The sequence below is a fragment of the Melospiza georgiana genome, chromosome 15, assembly GCF_028018845.1.
Source record: "Melospiza georgiana isolate bMelGeo1 chromosome 15, bMelGeo1.pri, whole genome shotgun sequence".
NCBI lineage: Eukaryota > Metazoa > Chordata > Aves > Passeriformes > Passerellidae > Melospiza > Melospiza georgiana.
In genome coordinates this window covers 14857846-14879125 of record NC_080444.1, presented here as the reverse complement: position 1 = coordinate 14879125, position 21280 = coordinate 14857846, and the positions used below count along the sequence as shown (strand labels likewise).

Genomic DNA, 21280 nt, shown 5'->3' with positions numbered 1-21280 from the left:
TTAATTCCTTATTTTATATATCCCTACAGTATATGGAACACGACATTTTTCTGATGGTTTTATGAAAAAAAGTATTTCTGTTTTTCTCTATTCTTTACATTACTGGGTCACGTCTTTTACCAGAAAATCTCTCTATCTAAATTACTATTTACACATATTTCTTCCCCTTGTTTTCCCTTCTAGAGTGAGAATTTACCACCACAGAGACCAGCTACTGCTGCATTCTACTGCTCCTGCTCCACATTGTCTCAAATTGCTCAGGATTTTTATGAGGTAATTTCAGGACTGTCACATCACCCTTGAAACAAAATATCTAAAATATTTCATAGGTGTGCAAGAGTTTGCTCCTTTGTTCATGTCTTTGGACACCATGAAACCCCTTTCCATACATGCTCCCTTTCCATTACCAGGATATATGGGATTGGGATATCAGGTGCTTCTTTGCACACTATTCTGAGTTGGTCAGAAGTTTAAATCCCCAAAATAATTTCAATTCAAATATGCCTTCTGGAGAAAAAAAGGAAACAAAGTAAAACTGAGCATAACAAATACTAACTTCAGAATGTTTTTTGGTGGTTCCGTCAATATCAAACTGATTAAAAGATTCTAAGCAGACAACTTTACAAATTTAGAAAGAGGTTTTCAAAATGAAAATAATGCATACTGTGTAGTTCTGCATGCTTCACTGTAATTTTCAGCGTTCTAAGACCATTAATATGCATGATCCTATCTTTTTATTTGGATTCTCTAGGTTTCATGTGCGTCTATGTCTGAAGTGGTATATAAAGTTATTTTGTTTGTATTTACAGTGTCATCACTCGCTGGTACTCACATGATCATCTCTCGCAGAAGTGTCACAAACAGCAGGGTAACAGAGTTAGTGCAGTCACAAACTAAATGCCTCAGACAATGGGAAATGCATTTACATTTGTATCACCAGCTCAGCACTGGAAAACCTCTTTGTAAATGTGCATCATGAACATGTGAGTAATGTCCTAACAGGGTTTAACTATTCCATATAGCTCTTCTGGGTTTACCTTACAACTACTAGGTGATGCATGCTGAATTAAGAACTGTATTTCTTGTAAAGATCACCGTTTCTACCATGGCAGGTGTAGGGTGCACCTGGTTACCAGCACTAATCAGAAGAAACTGCAGAATGATCAGGGCTCTTAAAATTTTGGTCCATTCTGAGAGCTTTTTCTGCCTAAATAATGACAGATGCATGAAGTTAAAGAGAAGACAGCTCCTGCTGAGTCAAAAAATCTGGATAATGAAGATAAAATATATATAATACACACATATTTTTATCATCAAGTCCTGCTATTGTAATTCTTTAAAGAGCCACAGCAATTCAGCTGAACTAGGTCTGTTCAGTGGCAATGTGTGTTAACTCCTTTGTGCAGGAAGGTAAGGAGAGCTTATTGTTCCTTGGGGGCTGTACCAAGGAGATAATTACAAGCTGTGAGATGTAATCACATGGACAGGGTATGGGGTGCAGGGCAAAGAGGGATGATGGTGTTTCCACCAGTACCTTGATTGCAGGACAGGGAACTGCAGAGTTACAATTTCTAGCCAGGCTGACAATAACCCAGGTGTGCTGTGTCCTTGTCCTCTCAGTGACTGTCAGCTGTCATGGTAACCCTGCTATGCAGGATAAAGGGGAAGGGATTTTAAAGTCTCTTAAAAGGGACAAATATGACTTCTGCTCATACCCTTCTCAGATTATTTTTGAAGTGATCTCAAACACTCTCGTTTGTAACACCAACTTACTGCCTAACCTCAGATGTGTCCATTCATTCCAAACCTCAGTTTCCAAATGAACTAAATGCAAATACATGCAGGATTTTCAGGAAGCTGGCACTTTACAGGAAAGCATAATGAAGACATTTTTATAATGCATTTTCCTTCCTTTGGAAGCCAAACATACACTGGGCACAAAGGAAAACATCAGTCTGCATTTAATACACACAAAATTATTCTCTGCCACATATTAGCAGTGTTCAAATGTAAGCATAAAGCAGACAGAGCCCCAAGTTTGTAAAGCCAATTCCTGTAACTATAATTTCTGTGAGAGATTAATTGTTCCCACTGCAGCTTTATCAGCCAAATGGACTTCTGTGGATTTCCTTACCTTAATTGAGCTGTGTTGCCACATTCAGAACACCTCTTGCTTCAGTTCCCCTCAGTTCCAGCCAGGCAGGTTCCCCTGGAAAACAAGCAAACAAATAATTTAGTAAGATGCTAAGGAAAAGCTTGTGTGCATGGGCAAAAGAGCTGAATGTTGGGCTTTATTAAATGGCCTTTGTTTTTTCACTGTGTGTGGAAAATGGATTCAATCTTACCCTGAGTTACTGGCATTTGTTTGCTCCTTGTCTCAGACAGAATCCATAAGCTTTTAAACTTGGGCGAGACACGTAGGATGTATAAATCCTCTCTTCTGTTGTGGTCAGGGCATTGTGAGAGCACAGGAAATGGCTGTTATGGTCTCATGATATCTTTTCCCATTCTCTCCTGGCAGGAAAGTACAGACTGATGATAGATTTCAAAAGTGAAGAGTGGCTTTTTCAGTGTTTCAGAATTAAATAACTGGGAAAAGCAGCTGAAAACCCGGAACTTCTGGCAGATTTTTCAGGAGGTCATTTTGCAGTATCAGACAAATTTCTCCTATGCTGTAAGTGTGAGCAAAAAGTAGTTCAAGAACCCTGTGATGAAAAACTGATTTTCAGGTACATTTTCCTTTTAAAGAGTAATTTAAAGAAGGAGTATCTCATTTTCTTTTGAGGGGTGGAAGTAAAGGAATCATATTATTGATCAGAGGAGGCTTTCAGTTAGGTGCTGTAGTTATGACAATGGGTTCCATCCATCTGGAGACACAGCTGAGTGCCATTTGAATGATTGCAGCAGGACCAGATATTCTCCACCTGAGTTTAACCTACAACAAATACAATCAGTGAAACACTGCAGCTCCCCAGGCTCTGGAGCCCTGCAGAAACTCCAACCAGCAGAAGTGGATGTCATTATTTCACTACAGGGTACAAGCAGATACATTGACTTGAAAATTGTAATGCAGCTTTAGCTACACTGAGAGTTAATTGCCAGCAATTGGCAAAAGCAGTAAATTCTGGCCCTTTACACGAACTTTGGTGCAGTTTTATAAGCAACCTTTAAAACTGGGCTGTTCCCTTGTTTATGTTCAATTACACGTGCATTTAATTTTGATTGTTAATTTGTGCAGGGGTCATTTTCTCTGTTCTATCAATGTAGTTATCCCATTCTTGTAAAATAACTGTCAGGTCCAAAGTGCCTGTGTCTCCTTTCCAGCCCCAGTGTGCATCTGCAGTGTGAGGTTAAAGCTTGCAAAGACCCAGGGGTCAGAGTGAATCTCGAGTGCTCACTGCTCTCATTTCAGGTGTGAACCCTGATTCAGTGTCAGTTCAACTGTGGAAAAAATAGTGAGCAAGAAGCACCATTGAAATTTATATAACAAAGCCCATTTCCCTCCTCCCAACACACACTTATTTTTAAAACTTCTGATGATTTGAAACTGCTTGAAATTTCCATGTTTTTTTCCCTTGGAAGATGTGATGGAAGTGTCCCATAGAGCAGTTACCCAAATACAGAATTAATCTGAAATTATGTGAGACCACGGATGAAGGTTTGTGACAGAAACCTTGGTGGCAATTTTAGTTTAAGTAATTCCAGAATGATTTCCCAGTCCCTGTCTGTTTAGTTTCATGCTTGCTCCACAGAGTACTGCTTCTGCCATTAAACCCTCCAACTCATTATAGGAGTATGTGAAGCAGTCAGTGCATTCAGGATAAAATACAGACCACCCTTGCTTTTTGTTTTGGGTTGTTTCTTCCTTACTGGAAAAACATTAAGTTCAACAAGCACAATTTGGAGGCAATACAGCAGGGCTTAAAATTTAATTTTCAAAAACTTAAGGAGTATTTAAAGGGTAGCACTTGATTTACGTGATATTATTAAAATCCAGCCAGTACATATCTCCAGAATTATTTGCACATAGTACACAGACCTGTGTGTTTTGTCCATACAACTGTCCACTGAAATCTAACATAAAACTTTTAAAATAAAGTTCAGATGAAAATTTCCTTTACAAATATAATCTGCAAACTCAAACTAGTTAGCAGATGAATAATCTCAAGAAATATATAGTAAAACTGTGTGATTAAGCTGACAGCTTCATTGTTGGATCACATAGATAAGGACAATGATATCCCAAGCACCCCAGGAGCTCTCACAGTTGTGCAGAAACCACTGTGACACTGAAGTTCAAAATTTGCAGGGGGTAATTAATACTTCTGCTTTCACTCGTGTCAAAACCCCCTAAACTTGGAAAACTCTCAAGGTGCAGAGTTTTTGTTTGCTGTCCACCCTGCAGGGTTTAGGTCAGCCCTTTCTCTGTCCCATTTGTTGGTGTCACTCCCCTGTGTTTGGGATAAGAGGACACTCCAGCCATCACCTGTCCCGCATGGCAACAAGGAAATACCAGCAGCATTAAAGAATTAACCTGACCACAACTGCTGGCTTCTGTTTCATTCATGTTCCAGAACGTTCACGTTTCTATCACTGCACTTCTAACTTTGCTTTTGTGTAAGTAGACCTGACCTGTGCTATCCACAGCCTGCTTGACTGCTTCATTTTCATATTATCAGTTATGATCAACAGATTTTTCCACAGCTATGACCTTATTTTTTCCCTTCTGTGCGGGGCTAGAAATGTTAAATACTTTGATAGAGGGAAAACATGTCCTGATTGGCAGTGGTCTGAGGACTTTCAGCCTTTAGGGGCTACCTTACCAACTTGCCAGAGGATAAAAGACCTGGCCTCTTTGCATATTTATTTGCATAAATACTGTCTTCAAAAATTGCATAAAGTTACAATATTTGAATCAATGCTAAGATCAAAAAATCAATTGAATTTACAATATTTGCTTTAAACAACAGACTATATGAAAACTAGAAAAAGCATATTACAAGTAAACCTGCAGGAGACTACTTTGTCTTATCCTCACTTGAGGGGAGGCAATTATATGTTTTTTGGCTGCATCTATTTTCTATCAAAATGGATCTTGAAGATACACATAACAGATCTTGAAGGATCCACATAAACATATAAGAGATAACAGATCTTGAAGATACACATAAAGATCTTGAAGGATACACATAACAGGAAACCAGTGACTGCAGAGCATATCACATGTGTACTGAAAGTGCATGGAGACAAGGTGGGATAAATCCAAATGTAAAAACAATCTTGCTCTATAACTAGCCAGAGTTAATTCAAATTTACAATTTCCAAACAGAACAGGCGATGACTTTGTACTCCTGGGAAAAAGTTCAGCTTCTGTAAGCTTTACATTTTTCCTCAGAACAAATCTGGGATCAATGAAATTTAATGCTTACACCAAATAAGAAGTGACCATTGCCTGACCACTAAGGAGGCCACATGTCAGTGGCAGAAATTATGAAACAGTCTCAGTGCAAAGCACAATTCTGTGTCTGTCTGCTGTGGTGCATGAATGGGGAGGCTTCAGTGCCAAGGGAAAAACAATGACCTGAGTGTGCAATTTCCAAGAGCCTGTGATTTTACAGCACACAAGACTCACCCTGTAACACCCCTGCAGCTTTTCTGTAGGTGACAAAAAAAGTGCCAGATAAACGTTGCTCTAGAATTTCCTGTTATGGAGAGGGAGAGAGATTAAATATTCAATAGGAATTAGTAAGGATTAGTAGCATCCCAGGAAACAATAGTTTTCAATGCTTGCCTTTGCATGCAGGATACATGTTTGTTCACCATCATTCTAAGTAGTATTTAGTCCACATGAGGATATTTATTTCTCTTTTAGCATGCATGTTTGCATTGCCTGCCAGATGGATTGCATAGAAATAAATCCAATAAAATTAAATGAAAAATAATATCTATTTTATGGTACCTGTACCACTCATTAAAGCATGTCTACTCAATTTAAATTAAAGATATGTGATAAGGCCAGCTTATTAATATTAATGTTAAGTCATCTGGGTATAATTTTTCATTAAGATATTTCCTATTAAAATGTATAATATCATTAGAAAAAAGTCTAAAATTCTCACCTCTGTGAAAATGATACTTATTTCACTGCAGAAGGAGAAATCGTCATGCAAGTTCATGGGGTTAAAGAAGTCTGAGCATGCCAAATGATATCTCCAGTCTGGCAAAACTAAGGGGCAGGTCCAGGAGAATTCCTCACACCTGAGCTAAACAAGGCTGTTCACAGCTGTGGCAGGCCCAGGGGACCCCTACAAAGCAACAGGCAACAAGAGTGAATAAATATCAACCCCCTGATCATTTATTCTTCTGTGCAAGAATTATGTTAAAGTGGTTTGGGTGTTTTAAATAACAGTAAGACTAATTAGAGATCTCCCTGCTTGTGATGCAGGGAAGTGCAGGTACATCATATGGGCACAAGAGCTGAAGTCAAGTTAGATGATGGCTTTATCAGCATTAAATAGCCAGGTTCCCAGCTGACAAGGGAAAAAAGATATCCCTCCACCTTCTTTGAACTTCTTGCATTCTTAACATTCCTTCCATAAATCATTTAATAGATGCCCTATTCATAGGAAAATGCATTGCTGAAGTTAAACAGTGGTTTTTCTCCTTCCACTCTCATTGGAGAGAAGCATAATAAATTATGCCTGATTTGCATGCAAGTTTGCATACACAAAGCTCTTGTCATGAACTAGCAAACAATAAGCTGCTCATGTCAGAACACATTGTACAAATAACAGCATCAAATAGCTACTGAGCTGTATTATTACCCTGCTCTGCTGTGCTACTGAGACTTCCCACACAAATCTAGAGTTCTGCAAAGGCAGCAGAGGGGATAAATTGAGCAGCTTTGTGCCTGTCATTGTGCTGCATCCCAAATAACCTCCACTGCTGTGTGGAACATCCTGACTCCAGGGTAGTTCTGAGGCCCTGATGAACCTGTGTGCAGGATGTATAAAAAAGTTTCCCTGATGACACAAGTCAATTTTCCATGTGATGCCTGGAAGCTTCCATCATTCAGGTACTGGCCACAACCAGTTTGTGTCATGCTGCCATGAAAGTATCAGCATTTCACTATGGGCAGGTTGCTCCTGCAGCTGGGGGCTCTGCAGGGATGCATGAAGTGTGTTACTGATCCAGCTGTCATTGGTCACCCACACACAATTTCAGACCTGGCAAAATCTCTCCTGATGTGTCATGGAGTTACAGCAGAGCTTCTGACAGCTCCTCATGCGGAGTTTGATGCTAACACCTGTTACTGCCTGCCTGCCTTACGTACCTTCTGGAATCTGCCAGAGGAACAGAAGCAAGAGGAAATAATTAGTGGAACTCATCACTGGTAACGAGGAGGCAGCGGGACAGATCTCACTCCCCAATCTGCAAAGGATTGAATGAGAGGAGCTGGAGTAGTTCAGGGCAGTTACAGAATCAAAATATGTCTAACATGAAGAATACTGCTGGCTGTCACTTAGTGAAATCACTTCTTAGAAGACTGGAATGGCCACTTTTAGAGTTGCTTCAACTTCCTTCTTAAAGAGCAAAGCATATCATGTGCTGCACATGAGTAAAGCCACAGTGCAATGACATTAACAGAGGAACACTTTTAGGATTTAAAAAGAATCAATACCATGCTGAGGTAAAACACAATTTGCATTGCAATTTAGCTAACACAAGACATGTAAAAATTCATTTTGGAGAGGTATTTTGAAAATGAATTTGCACAGAATATCAGCAGGAAGGATATCGGGCAAATACACTTTGGAAGGGTTGTTTTGGTAGATCACAGTCTTCACACCCTTAGAACTAGACTTTCAGCATAAATGAGAAAAACTGAAATGTCTTTCTGTCCAGGGCATGACAGCTGTGCAGGTTTCTAGCCCATGGCAAGAAATGTATTCAACAGCAATACCTCCAGGAGTACAGCAGCACAGTTTGCAGCTGTCAGCACTTAAAGCAGGGAGAGCTGCAGGTTCCAAGTGTACAGCAGGCTTTTGGTTCATAGCTCACAGATCCAGAGGTGTGCTACTTAGGAAAGCAATCTCACAGGTCCAGGGCAGCTCTTTCTAAAATCCTTTAGAAAGAGTTGTAAGGATTGCTGCAAAGTGCTACAAAGTGGAAGTGTTAGGAATTAGCAAACCTACTGGGAAGAAGTTCGTTGTTTTCCTCCCCTGGGGATGCTTTCACATGAAGCAACAAAGGAACTATTGACACCACTGAACAGTGAAGAGTTTCATAAAGTATCCCCTCATGAGAGAAAGTTAGTGCATTGTAATTCAGAGTCAATCTGGCAAAGTCCCCACTGCTGTTTATGGGAGAAGTAAATACTCTGAGGCCTGAAATGTGATTTTCCTGTCCAGGGGATACCTGTACCACACCTCTTGGTGTCATCTTTGTACCAGCTCTCATCAGTTTATCATCTGTAAGCTCAGGCATTTGGAACCTTGCCGTTAAACCCAAATCTTTAAACCTTGTGGCTTAAACGTCTTGAATTGTAGATAGGGCTCCAACAGGACTGCTGGGGCACAAAGGACCACAGCTAAACAGAACCTGTTACTGCAGGACTGCAGGCTGATGCCATAACGAGGTGGAACAGCCCTGGCAGTGTACAAGGGATCTGTGTGCCCAGACCTCTGCTGTGAACACCAAATCTCTCCTCTGCCTGGCACTAGAGCCAGGGCTGCAGAGTCCCACACTCCAGGGCTGCAGAGCCAGGACACAGATGGGGGAAAATGGGGAGTGAGAGCCCAAGGAAAGTGTTTCTAATGGGTCAGTGACAGTGAGGCTGCCCCAGGGATTCTGCAGCAATATACCTCAGATTTACGTAGGACCTTGTTACTCATTAATCATTAGTCAAGACACACTGCCTGCCCTGAAAGCTTCTATTTGCAGTTCTGCTGTGGTACAGAAGGAAAGCAAGTGGTAACCTACTCAGGCATTTTAGGGCTGGATGTGTTTGTGGGGAGATAGGAGCAGCCTGTAAGGGTTAACATTTAAACCAGGGACAAATAATTGCAGAGTCATGAAACACGGTGGTATGTGAAGACAGCTGTATCTCAACATAAAACTGAGATGAACACACTGAGAATGAAATAATCAATAAGAATCTTAACAGGGAAAACTATTCAGAGTACTTGGAGCCTAGACTCTCTTCTTGAGCAGTTTAGCAAACATATTTATTAATCACACTATAGGTCTATAAATATCAGTGATATTTTAAATAGATTTTATTTGTGGATCCAACATTAGTGGCTTCTTTAATTGCATACTTAAAACCAAACAAACAAAATAATAGGCAAAAATAATCCTTAAAACCCAGATGCTCTTCCATCCAAAACTCTTACACTGATCATATTGGTGAAATTCAGGAAGGGAAGCATTACCTGTGACAGGGCAGTGCTGCTCATACCAGAATCATTGCTAAGTTTCCCTGCAGCTGCTTCAGAGATGTGCAGGAGCTCCAGGAATGCATTGACATGGCTGCTTACCTAAACCAGTTCTCTCTGAAAAACACAAAATACAGACAAAGATTTGTTTCATTGCAAAGTAGTACTGTTTGGAGGAGAAATAGGATTACAATGCTTGCAATCATCTTTGCACTCCTCCTTGAGGAGCAGCTCCACCAGGTGAGCTGGTGTGCCAAGCCAGGGGAACCAATTCCTTGGTGTTCAGGGAGGACACTGGAGAACAAACCTTTGTGAGTTGGAATTTTGGCAGCACTTGCTCAGCATGCAGAAGCCAAACGTGGCATTGGGTTGACAGCATCTGGGAAGCAATGAGGCACAAGCTTGGTTTTGTGCACACCTCTGTGGAGTTCCTGTTATTTTCTGGGATTGGGCACTGGGAGAATCAAACAAAGTGCTGAGTGACAAAGGAGTTGCTTTTTACTCTCTGCTGTCACTTAGCAATGTCACTCTTATTACTTTATTTTCCACCTTTTTTCCCCCACACTTTTGGTCTCTAAGTTCATAATGGAACATTTTCTATTTCAGCACTAAATAGAAGTCCTCTGATTTTGTGGACCATATATTCTACAGGAACTGTATTTCTGGCCAATTTGTGGCATGTCTGCTGAATCCAAGGCATAAGCACAGTGACTGAAGACATTTCTCAGTTGAAACATTTCTCAGTTGAAACATGACAAATCTTGCAGCCTACCCATCAGGCTGAGATTCTGCAAGGATTGGAATATTCTGAGGGCAGGAGTTGCAGCTCAGGTCTCAGCACATGCTTGCCTTGAGAGAAACTTGCAGTGATGGCACAAAGACACCACCAGAAGGGCATTTTCTTTTTTTATTGAACAAAGGTGTTATAGTATAGGTAGGCTTCAGCTCCCAAGTGGCAATTTATTATAGTGGACCTAAAACTAGGAAAAGTCAGAGCAACCTTGATAGTGGAAAACTTGAAACATAAAAGAAATTCAATAATAAATAAGAATGCAAGAAAATTGCAGTCATATTGGTTAATTGACAGGTGAAAACGGTCTGCTTTCTGAAATTTAAATGATTGGCACCACTTTACTCCAGCAGGGAAACTCCAAGGGTGATTTTTATTCAGTGATAGTATTTTGCATAATAGCAGCCAGTTATACTTGCCAGGCATGCAAATGCTGATGCCCTGGCCATGTCATCTCAGCATCTGACCTTCTGCTCCATTTCCCTGCTCTTCCTCACAGGAATTGCCCAAGTCACACAGGTAAGGGGACTTTTAAAGTCTTGAGTAGTGCAGTAGAAACAAACAAAAGTACACACTCTTCTATACAAATGCTTTATTAAAAATGCTTCTGGGGTTATCCATTTTGAGATATTACTCTACATGAATGTGGAACTCGAGTCAAGTCTTGGTTTAAAAAAACTTCATCTATATTTTGAAATGTTTGTTGCTACAGTAGAGTGTAGGAAAAATAAGAATGATTTCTAGTATTTACACACAGACGAACAACATGGATGTTTACAAAATGAAAAAATACAGTACAGAAACTTTTTACAATATCTGCAGCTGATAATCTGAAAGATCCAGCCTTTGAAACTGAAATTCAGAGACAGTTAACTTCTTACCTCCCTTTTCTTCTTCCCTCAACTCCCACCCCAGTATTCAAACCCTTTATTCAGTAAAAATAATTCACATAGAACGTAAAGATATAACAAATGTGTTTTCTTCTTAGAAAAAAACATGTCTTAAACATATGTATTTATATATTCAGGACAGATTTTGTTTCCCTCATGTTGCTAGATTTACATGTGTAAGGAATAAAATTGACCCTGTAATTAGAATTGAAAACACAAAGATCCAACAGCAGAAGACAATTCCAGTATTTTGTCATGCTTCCCTGCAGCTTCAAAATTTCTGTTGTGTGCATGATGCTGTCAGTTTGCTGCTCAGCCACATTCCCCCTGGGACTGGAAGGGGGTCAATCTTTAGAACAGATCTGCACTGGCAGGAGAGAAAGCCAAAGGCAGCACTCACCATTCAGGTGTTGGTTTTACTATACAGTGGTTTTTATGATGGATTCTGCATTGTTCAGGAGAGCTTTGGCCAAATAAGAATTTGATGACTATTTAGTAGAGGAAGCCTATGCCTGAAGATAGGATATTAAAGGTACCACCACATTTCTGTTATCACTTTAAAAAGCACAGCAATGCTAATGCCACACCAGAAAGAGCCTCCTGCCTAAGGCAAACTGTAACTTCTCAAGGACTTCTGTAGAGGAGCCTGCCTGGTTGGCAGCAGTACAAGCAGTGTCTAAGGAGACCTTTTTACTATTCTTCCTCTTGGCATCCCTGATTTTCCACGTGCAGCTGCTGAACGTGGAGTGTTTCTGGTTTCAGTGTAATGGGTAACGAGTTTGTGGCTGTCAGGAGGAAGATGGATACAGTGTGGCCCTAGAGACAAGAGGCTAACGCTAATCACCTGCCCATGGATCATTTCCTCTCATAAATAACTATCCTTTAGTGTCCTAGAATGCTTCATTTAAACCTCTGTCCCTTCCCTGGAGTACAGGGTGTTGTTTGTGCTGAGGCTGCTGTAAAAATGGCTGTTAAACTGGTTTAGCACCGAGTTGCTGTGGCCAAGGTGACTGGAAGGCATGGAATTGGACCAGTCTCCCACACCGTGGCTGGGAATACTGGAGAGTGGGGAGTAGGAATTGAAGCCTACCATGTTCTGCCCCATTTTGTCAATGGGTTCAGAGCTGAGTCCCACGGGCCCCGAGCGGCTCCCCGAGCTGGAGCTGTGGACATAGGCGGTCATGCTGGAGAGGAAGTTATTGAGGCATGGGCTGCTGGAGGAGGGAGGAGGAGATCCCTTCTCAGGTGAATTGTCAGCCCCAGGTGATGAGTTTTCCAAGATATCCTGATGCTCTGCAGCTTTGGGGCTGCCACTCAGGGTACTGTCCTCGGATTTCTCTGATGCAAGAGCAGCAGCACTGGCCTCAATGTCAGACTTTCTCTTCCGCTTCCTCCGAAAGTTTCCATTGTCAAACATCTTCTCACAGTTCGGGTCCAGAGTCCAGTAATTCCCTTTTCCTGTCCAAGGAAACCCACACTTTTAGTTTAAAAATAAACACATAAACAAGCAAAAACCCCAGTCATTTAGGTCTTTACTGTGCTTCTCTCATTTCCCAGAAACAGAACAATTGCATGAGCAATACACATGGATTTTTAGTCACTCAAAAGTACAAGTCTGTTGAATTCAGAAAAAAAGTTTAAAGTTTGGGTTCTATCCTTTAGTCCTGACTGTTCACAGAGGCAAAAATACATGTGGAGTCACTGGGAAGGCTTTTTGTTTTCTTTTCTTGGTGAGGGAAGGAGGTTTTCAGTATACACCTGTTCTTCTGAATTTATGGCAGAGAGTAATCAAATCCCACACTAGGATCCCACTCCAGATTCAGTGGGGAAGCATAGGTTTCTAACAAGATAGAACTAGACTTTTGGTCCTCTACTACAGAATAATTTCAATGAGTTTTTAATGTTCTCCATGGTTCTTAACAGCTATTGATAGGAAACCATGAATGAAGGAATATCTGACTGCCTACCAGCCAAGGGGTTGGTAATGGCAGAGGTGTCATTCCAAGGAAAACACTAATTGAAACAAACAAAATAAAAGCACCCTGCTCTCCTCTTGAGAATTAATGCTGACTCCCCAAAGCCATCGGATTTCTTTGACAAATCCCCCTCCCTTGGATTCCCAGTTAAGTTTGACACAAGTCATGCATTACACCAAATGGGTCATGAGTGTGCCTTGCCCAGTTAAATGTTCCTGTGTGTGCTGAGTCTCATGCTCAGCTCATTGATCCTTTCTCAGGAGGACCCAGGGCAGGACAGAATTCCCTTCCCTGCAGAGACCTCACACAGCACTGATTCACACCTCACCTGTGCACAGCTGCTTTCTACTTCAGCCTTTTGAAAACAAAGTGCTGCTGTGTCTATGTCCAGTATCTGGGCTACTATGTCTCACTAGGTATTTTAAAATTCATCAAGTTCAATGAGAGGTGGGGGAAAAGGGGGAGAGGGCTATACCTGGATCATCTTCATCTCGAGGCACCTTCTTGAAGCAGTCGTTGAGAGACAAGTTGTGCCGGATGGAATTCTGCCAGCCAGCCTTGCTTTTGTTGTAGAACGGGAAGTTGTCAGCCACGTACTGGTAGATCTGGCTCAGAGTCAGCCTCTTGTCAGGCGCCCCGTGGATGGCCATGGCAATGAGGGCAGAGTAGGAGTAAGGAGGTCTCACCAACTTCATGAGCTCCTCTTGGGACGGAAGGGGAAGCCAGCCAAGGTCAGTTCCTCCCAAGCCGTGCACGTTGGGCAGGAGCTGCCTCTGCATCCCGTAGGACTGCGGGATGAAGGGGCTGCTGTTGGATCCTGGCAGGTACGGCGGGGGGGTGATGGAAGGTCCATTCAGCCAGAGGTAAGGGTTGGGAGTGCTGCTGTAATCTGCTGTCTCAAAGGTGCTTGGCCTCTGGGGGCTGGGGACGTTCTGAGGGTGGAAGAAGTTCTCGTAGTAGATGTTCATCTCCGGAGGCTCCTGGCCGATGTTGGGGAACTGAGGGCTGCAGCGTGGAGGGGAGTGCGATGGGGGCTCAAAGAAGCTCATGCTCTGAGCCAGGCAGCTGCTGAGCTGTGACACACCTGTGCTCGTGCTCCTTTCCCGGGACAGGTGCATCACCTGTGCCCTTCCCTAGGTACTTATGCACCTGTAAATGTTTCAGCCCGGGCTGCAGGCTCCACCCCGCAGCCCTGAGTGGCTGCAGATGAGGACGATATCCTTTTTGGAATGCTGGCAGTCCCACTCAGTCATTGATGTCACATCAACCAAACGTGAAAGTTACAGCTGTTTATCTTCTTAAATGAATGAAGGAATTTTCCATTAATGTGATGCACATGGAGAAAGCCTAGGGCTTCTTGAAGTTAAAACTCAGAGATCCTCCTCTTTCTACCATTTTACAGTGAACCTTTAGCATTTCCTATTTTTTTCTTCTTAAAGAAAAGGCATTTTGTGCTGCTCTTAGTAATACCTCAGAATGCAAAAGCCATTGTCACTAGTCAATGAAACAGTAGAGATATATACTTAAAAAACAAAAAAGAAGAAGAAAAGAAAAAAGAAAAGAAAAGGTCAAACCTTTTCCTTTTGTAACTTTAATTGCAGACTTGCTTGTACTTCCCCCTAGGCAATCACAGTACTACAGGCAAATTCTGTGGCTGGTTATTCACGTGAGTAATCTTACTGATATAAATGGAATTAACTCCCTAAAGTAAGGATTAATCTTGTGAGGAAAAAATTTCAAGCTTAATAATCAAACCTTTCTTTAGAGCTTAAAGTGGTGGACTGAGATGGGAAATCATTATGTGTTGCTTCCTCTTTGCTTCAGGATTGGTGCAGAGAGCTCATAAAACCTCTCAGCACAACTTCCAAACAGGAAAGCAGCAATAGTGTTCAGCACAGCTCTTCTTAGCCAAGTTCCAATAACTTCATCTGTATCTATACAGAAAAGAGCTGATTCCTTAAAATTAAGTAATAAGAAAAAACCTCCAGCCCTTTTATGATTTGGACAAATCCTTGGTGCTTTGCATGGGGAGAGAGCAGAGCTGCAATCTCACCACCCCTGGCTCAGGATGGCAGCTCTTCACTGCATGAACCCTGCACTGGAGCTAGGGCAGAGCTGCAATTCCCTTCACAGTCATATTTTTCTTGTGATTAAGCACACACATCATTTAAAACTTGCCTCAGCCTTAATATCCATGCAATTAAAGGTCATGATATGACAGAGCCTTCCAGATAGCTCTTGTCCTGTAATTTCTGCAGAAACAACAGTTTTGACCCATGGATTTGAGTTCCTGGCTGTACCAAAGGCCTTTTGCTTTGTCTCACATTCACCCTAATCCTTTGTGCTGTAGCACAACCAGCCAGACTCCCTACTCCCCAAGAATTAGTGATTCACTAATGTCATGTCCATATTGGTGCTTTGAAAGGTATGAAAAAAAATCCACTGGGAATGCTGCTGAAATATTGAGCACAGAATGACAAAGCAAGCCAATCTGCCAGCTCAGAAGTGCAGCTCCACAGCTGTTACTTTAAAAATCCATGCTTTCACTGCACAGAAAATCATTTCTACCACAACAAACAAGCTGTTACTTTAATTTGAATGGCTGAGAGCTCAGAATATGTAAATGCTAAATAACCTGTTCAGAGACACACATAAAGCAGTCAACAGTTAAGTGTTGGGACTGGCTTATTTTCTTAGTGACAACTGCAGTGCAAAAGGTGACTTGGACAAAAAAAAAAGAAAGAAAATGAATTATTTTTCAGGAACTCATAATGTGAGTGCCTCCCTCCTCAAGCAACTAATCTGCAATAATCTTTTTCACCATAAGAATCTGAGTTACAAACATGCAAAATGCTATTTGAGCAACATCTCCTACACCTTCCTAGGTAACTTTTTAACACATAGATGTATTTTAAAATTATATGTATATTCCTGAAAATACTGGTATTTTGCTAATAACCCCCCTTCATTTACAGAAGAGTCAACAGAATAAAACATTTAAGAAACACAAATAAAACCACATTTACAATTAACTAAAGAGCCAGAATATAGTGAGAAAAGTAAACATAATACATTTTGACCTGCTCAACAAATTAGAATTTTTGCCAAAAAACCCTTGAAAACAAGAAAAACTTGTAAATTTATTCCAAGTAAAAATTCAACTAACTGCATCATGGACTTTGATGAGTGACATTTAATACTTATTCCCTGAGGTGCACTGCATGCATAGTTAAATAAAAATACACTCAAGTGGGTGCTGAGTGAATACAGGCTTTGAAAAAAGCCCAGACTTTACAAAGGGCAAAAACATTAGTGCTGCAGCCAGACTGGTGTGTAAAATTCCCTCTGCCAAGGGCTCCTGTGAGGTTCTGTGCAGGGCAGGGAGCAGGGTGAGCCCGAGCTGTGCTGTGCCAGGGGATACCCAGCCCTGCCAGCTCTCCCTCCTGAGCTCCCACAGAAAAGCAGGGTGAGCATGGCAAGCGCTGCTTTTACAGCAGGGAGGCGCAGAGACACCTCTGGGCTGCTGCCCACGGAGCTGTGAAAGGGGGACAAAGTCTGATCCCTCTCTGGCGTGGCTGGGCTGGCGCAGGACACAATCCCATCAGCAGCATTTCCCTTCAGCTGGCTGGGCCTGATTTACTCAGGGCAGACTATAAACAGTGCCAGGAAAAGGCACTTTGTGAGTGCTCTGGGCACACCTTGCTGCTGCAGGGTCACTGCAGCACACGCTCCTGGGCAGCCCCTCTGCTGCAGATGCTCCTCTGCAACCAAGGAGAGAATCTGCTCTGCTCAAGCTGTGGTGGCAGAGTCAGAACGGAAGGAAATTGAGTCTAACCAGAATATTGTCCTCAGGTCTTCACTTAGAGTCTTGCTTTTGGCAGGGCTGGAAGAAGGCAGCAATCCCAGAAGTGGAGAAAAGAGAAGGAAAACTGGTGAGGCTTCCATATAAAGAGGCTGGAAAGATGTGGCAAGCTATACTAACAGATCTTGGTTAGGGATTAAAATCTCTGCAAATAAATTGGAGGCTGCTGCTGGAGAAAGTTTAATAATCATTATTTCCAAGTGGGGTCAGTAAGGTCTGACTAGGCAGGATGCATCACATTTTAAAAATGTCTTTATTGCAGTCCAGTCCTGCATGGCCCTGGGTGCCTGTCTCTACCAGCTGGAAACCTGGTCAGCCACAGGTTGTTGTCAAACCAAAGACTGCTGACAACTCTTGTGTTATACAAATATTTGCTCCTCTCAATTTCTTCAATGAAGCTCCAAAATCTGCAGGGTTGAGGCTGAGCCATTGTTTTCCTTAGGTTTTTAGATCAGCTCCATGTACCCCTCTACTCCAGCCAACAGTAGTATTTCCTCACGCTGACTACCCTTCTATAAAAGAAAATATCTGAAATCTTGGGGTAAGAAAGGTTCTGATTAGTTTCCTTTAAACTCAGATAACTCAGGATTTCCACTCCACAGTAACCTACACACGGCAGTGTGTCTGAAATGCAGTGACTGGGGAGAGGTGTGCACACACCAGCACATGGGTCATACAAACAATTCCTATGGTCACAAAAAAGAGGGAAAAATTGTTTTTAAAAAAAAAGGGTCCATATGTAAGTCAATACACCAAGCAACCCACTTTGTTTGAAACAATTGACACCCTGAATTCAGAAACAGGTCAGTATCCATCAATAAGACGTTTTCACACAGTGAAAAATTCCCTATGTTCCCAGTTGTCCAGTAGATTACTTTTACAAGTCTTCATGTCTTATTCCACTAATCATCTGCCCAGCATATCCACAAAATAATCCACACCAACAGGCTGTAGCAGCAAAGCAATGTCATCTCAAGGGCATTACAAAAGAACAAGAAATTTAAAATACAGCACTGCAAACCCAGGAAACTGAGCTTTATTTCTAGAAAGGCAGGTTGAACATTAAATTAATGGAAAAGGCAATATCATTTGGATCTGTGCCATAAGTGCTGCAATGCTAGAATGCCCTTAGACTTATCAAGCCTTCCAGAACAAAATCACTGTGGATTTTTGAAGCAACTTTAGAACTGGGTTTTTAGAAGGTTGTGAAACCTTGTAAAGTCTCATAGCTGCTCTCTGACATGAGAATGATGATAATAAAAGCAGTCATAACTCCTACCTCCAAAAAGGCCTTCTACCATCTCTTAGCATATAATAAATATGGTAGAGGGGATTAGGTGTCCCCTGACTCGTGTATCAGTTGTGACAGGCCACAGGCAGGCAAGGAATCTACAGCTTCCTCTGGCTGGGATGCTGTGGATGGGATTTCCCCTGGGATCTGCTCTGCTGAGGGACACAGACACGGTCACATCTGCCACAGAGGGGCAGAATCACCCTGTGACAAATCCCTCTCATGGTAGAATCCGAGGTGTCCCTCCCATTTATAGGAGTTAATACAGATACAGACTCTTCAATCAACCCTGCTTTGACAGTCCTCATGGCACACAGAAGCTGTAGCTATCCTGGAAAACAAAAAACTACATTGAAAAAGGATAATTCTGTGCAAAACCCAACAGGGTTCCCTCTTTCAGATCATCTGCTTCTACTCTCACCACTAAATGTGTGTTTATATGAGAAACCAGTGGTGCTAAAATTAAATGAGGTCTTGTATGAACATCAACATGGGTACCAGAGAAATTAATCTGTACACACTTCCAAAACCCTTCAAAGTTTAAATTCTTGTGCATTTCAATGAAATGAATTCATTAATTTCAAAGATTTATAGAAAGAAAAAGCAACATTCTACTGTTTTTGTTTCAGTCACATTTCAACATTAAGGTATTTGCTGGTGAGGATAAATCAGCTCCACCCTCTCCACTATTCAATTGGAGATTTCGTTGAAAAGACATTTAAGAACCACAGAATTTTTCAGAAAGCATGACTTCATTTTTTTAAGGAAAGAAGTTTTTTTCAGTATTCTGCACCCTTTAGTGCACACACCACACAAACACTTGGGGGGAATGAAATAGAAACTAATGCTGGAACGCGAATCAAGCGCCGGGAACTTCTCTGCGGCCACACCCGAACCCAGATGAACTCCGGGAGTTTTATTGCAGCCGGGTTGGAGCGCTGGATCTGAGATAACCTGACCTGTGAGCAGGGATTCAGGGCTCTGCTAATCCCGGCGCTTCCAGGATTATCACCGAGCCCCACAGGCCAGCCGCGACACGGGCAGGGTATCGCGACATCCTATCGCCACCCGGTGACACTGCCTGGGAATGCACGGCTGCCCGGGAGCCTCCTGTGCTGTCCTGCCGATACTGGGACGCCCGGATCTACAAAAATAACCCATTCCATGTGGAAACAGTGCAAACCTTTTCCTATTAGAATCCTTCAGTTGCTTTGGAATTCTCCGTGGAAATTCTGGTGGATTTAGAGATGTCTTTGGTTTAGATTAGTTTCCTTTTTTCTTTTTTTCTTTTCTTTTCTGTTTCCCCATCCTGATTTCTACTATTCATCTTTTCCTGCCTTGTGAAATTAGACCAAATGCAGCCGTAAAGAAACTGTCTTTGAATTCAAGGACTGTGCACTAGTACTACCATCCATGTCAAAGCAACTGAAGAAAGGTTTTGGATTCCTCATTATTTGTAGAATCCTGGTATCCAATCATAACATACTTTAGTGTACAATAAAATCCCATACAAAATACAAGCTTAAAAAGTCTGCATCTAAAGCTACTCTATCTGGTGCTGGTTTTTTATATCTAAAAGCATATAAATAAACATTCCACAGGAAGCCTTCCCTCAAAATATCTGTTGAACATGGAAGAGTTGTTTAGACTTTTTCTAGTTACAGCAGCACAAGATTCCTGCTACCTCACCTACATGAGCCTTTTTTGATGCTTGTTTGCCAGGGCACAGATCCCTTAAATGAGTGTTATCTGATGCCCAGCACCTGTGCTGTGCCATTTAAACCCATGGTGACACCTTCAGCAGCCACCTGCCATGAGCTGAACTGATCCCAGCACTGGCAAGGTCTCTCAAGGGTTAACTGAGGATGGGAGATCAGTCATGCCTGCCACATGAACCTGGTGCTAAATGCAGGCTGAGTACCCACACACAGAGTGGGGCATCTGGGGCTGCAGGCTGCATTAATAGACATGAAAAAATCATTTTCACAGACACTCTGTTTGTTCCAGCTCAGACACTCACAGGGGCTGTCTCATCACAGGCTCAGCCACAGGAAAGATCCCTCATGGCACACAGAAGCTGTCAGCTATCCCTGAAAGACAAAAAACTGCATTGAAAAAGGACAATTCTGTGCAAAACCCAATCAGATCAAACTGGCCTCGCTTTAAAGCCGTGATTAAATTTATCTAACATTTAAAAGTTTATGAAATCCGTGGCCTACCCGAGGTTTGTTTGCAGAGCAATTCTTCATTTACAGTGTTAATCTTTAGCACCCTCTGCATCATAAGAGCAAATCAGAACAGATAATTACACAGAGTCAATAAAGAACAAGTCCTCTCCTCACCCCAGAGCAGTAAACACTGCCAGTGCTGAAGTCCTTACAGCTGAGGGCAGCCCTGGAGTGTTGCTCAATGCTCCCCCTCAGAAGGACCTGGAATGCCTAAGAGCGAGTAGGGACTCAGTTCTGGGAGGGAAATATAAATTCTATGCAGGGATTTCTCCAAGGCACCCAGGATAGGAGATGGCCACAAGCTTTTTGTCATAGAGGCTTCCGTATTCCTAAAAAAAAAAATAGAGAGATGCATCTAAAAAGATGGACATCTCTTCATCCAAAAAATACTGACAGAAAGAATCCTTAAACTGTTTCATTTTCTTCCCTCCTCAGAAACAGTTAAAAAAAAAAAAAAAAGAGTCTGGAAAACAGAAGTTGGCTTTAAATTCACTGATTTCTCTTGGTTTCTAAATGAGAAAAATGCTGTATTTGGTTAAGTTATTCCTTTTATCTTCCTTCACTCTGGAGAATTGACCTCTGCTTTTGTTTTAAACAGAATGCCCTCATTCTGGATGATTCTCATTGACATTGGCATGTATGGAACCAGTCTCTGAGATAAATTCTCCATCATTTGAATAGTTTTGTTCTGAAGCTAGAAAAAAAAAAAAAAGAAAAAAGGATCCTCTGGTATTTTTATGATACTTAAGGTAAAATCCTTGAAAGTAGCAGAGGAAGTGAGCAAGAGAATTATATGGTTGGGTGCC

General features: G+C 41.8%; 1 protein-coding gene across 2 annotated transcripts; it reads right to left on the bottom strand.

Moving 5' to 3' along the window:
* Positions 1-12021: 12021 nt before the first annotated feature.
* Positions 12022-14142, bottom strand: FOXI1 (forkhead box I1). 2 transcript variants are annotated; one of them, XM_058034959.1, is made up of 2 exons: positions 13534-14142; positions 12022-12255 (listed from the first exon to the last, which is right to left on the bottom strand). In XM_058034959.1, exons 1-2 carry the CDS (start codon positions 14140-14142, stop codon positions 12022-12024), a joined length of 843 nt encoding a protein of 280 aa, XP_057890942.1. The 2 variants fall into 2 exon arrangements, with proteins under 2 accessions (XP_057890942.1, XP_057890941.1); XM_058034958.1 differs by having other exon boundaries at positions 12022-12575; positions 13569-14142.
* Between the last annotated feature and the right edge of the window lie 7138 nt (positions 14143-21280).

Bases quoted from the DNA above. Each gene is read 5' to 3' on its own strand.
- FOXI1 (XM_058034958.1), bottom strand. From the start codon at position 14,142: ATGAGCTTCTTTGAGCCCCCATCGCACTCCCCTCCACGCTGCAGCCCT. The intron at 12,576-13,568 runs GTATAGCCCTCT...TTCCTTGGACAG, and splicing joins TCGAGATGAAGATGATCCAG to GAAAAGGGAATTACTGGACT.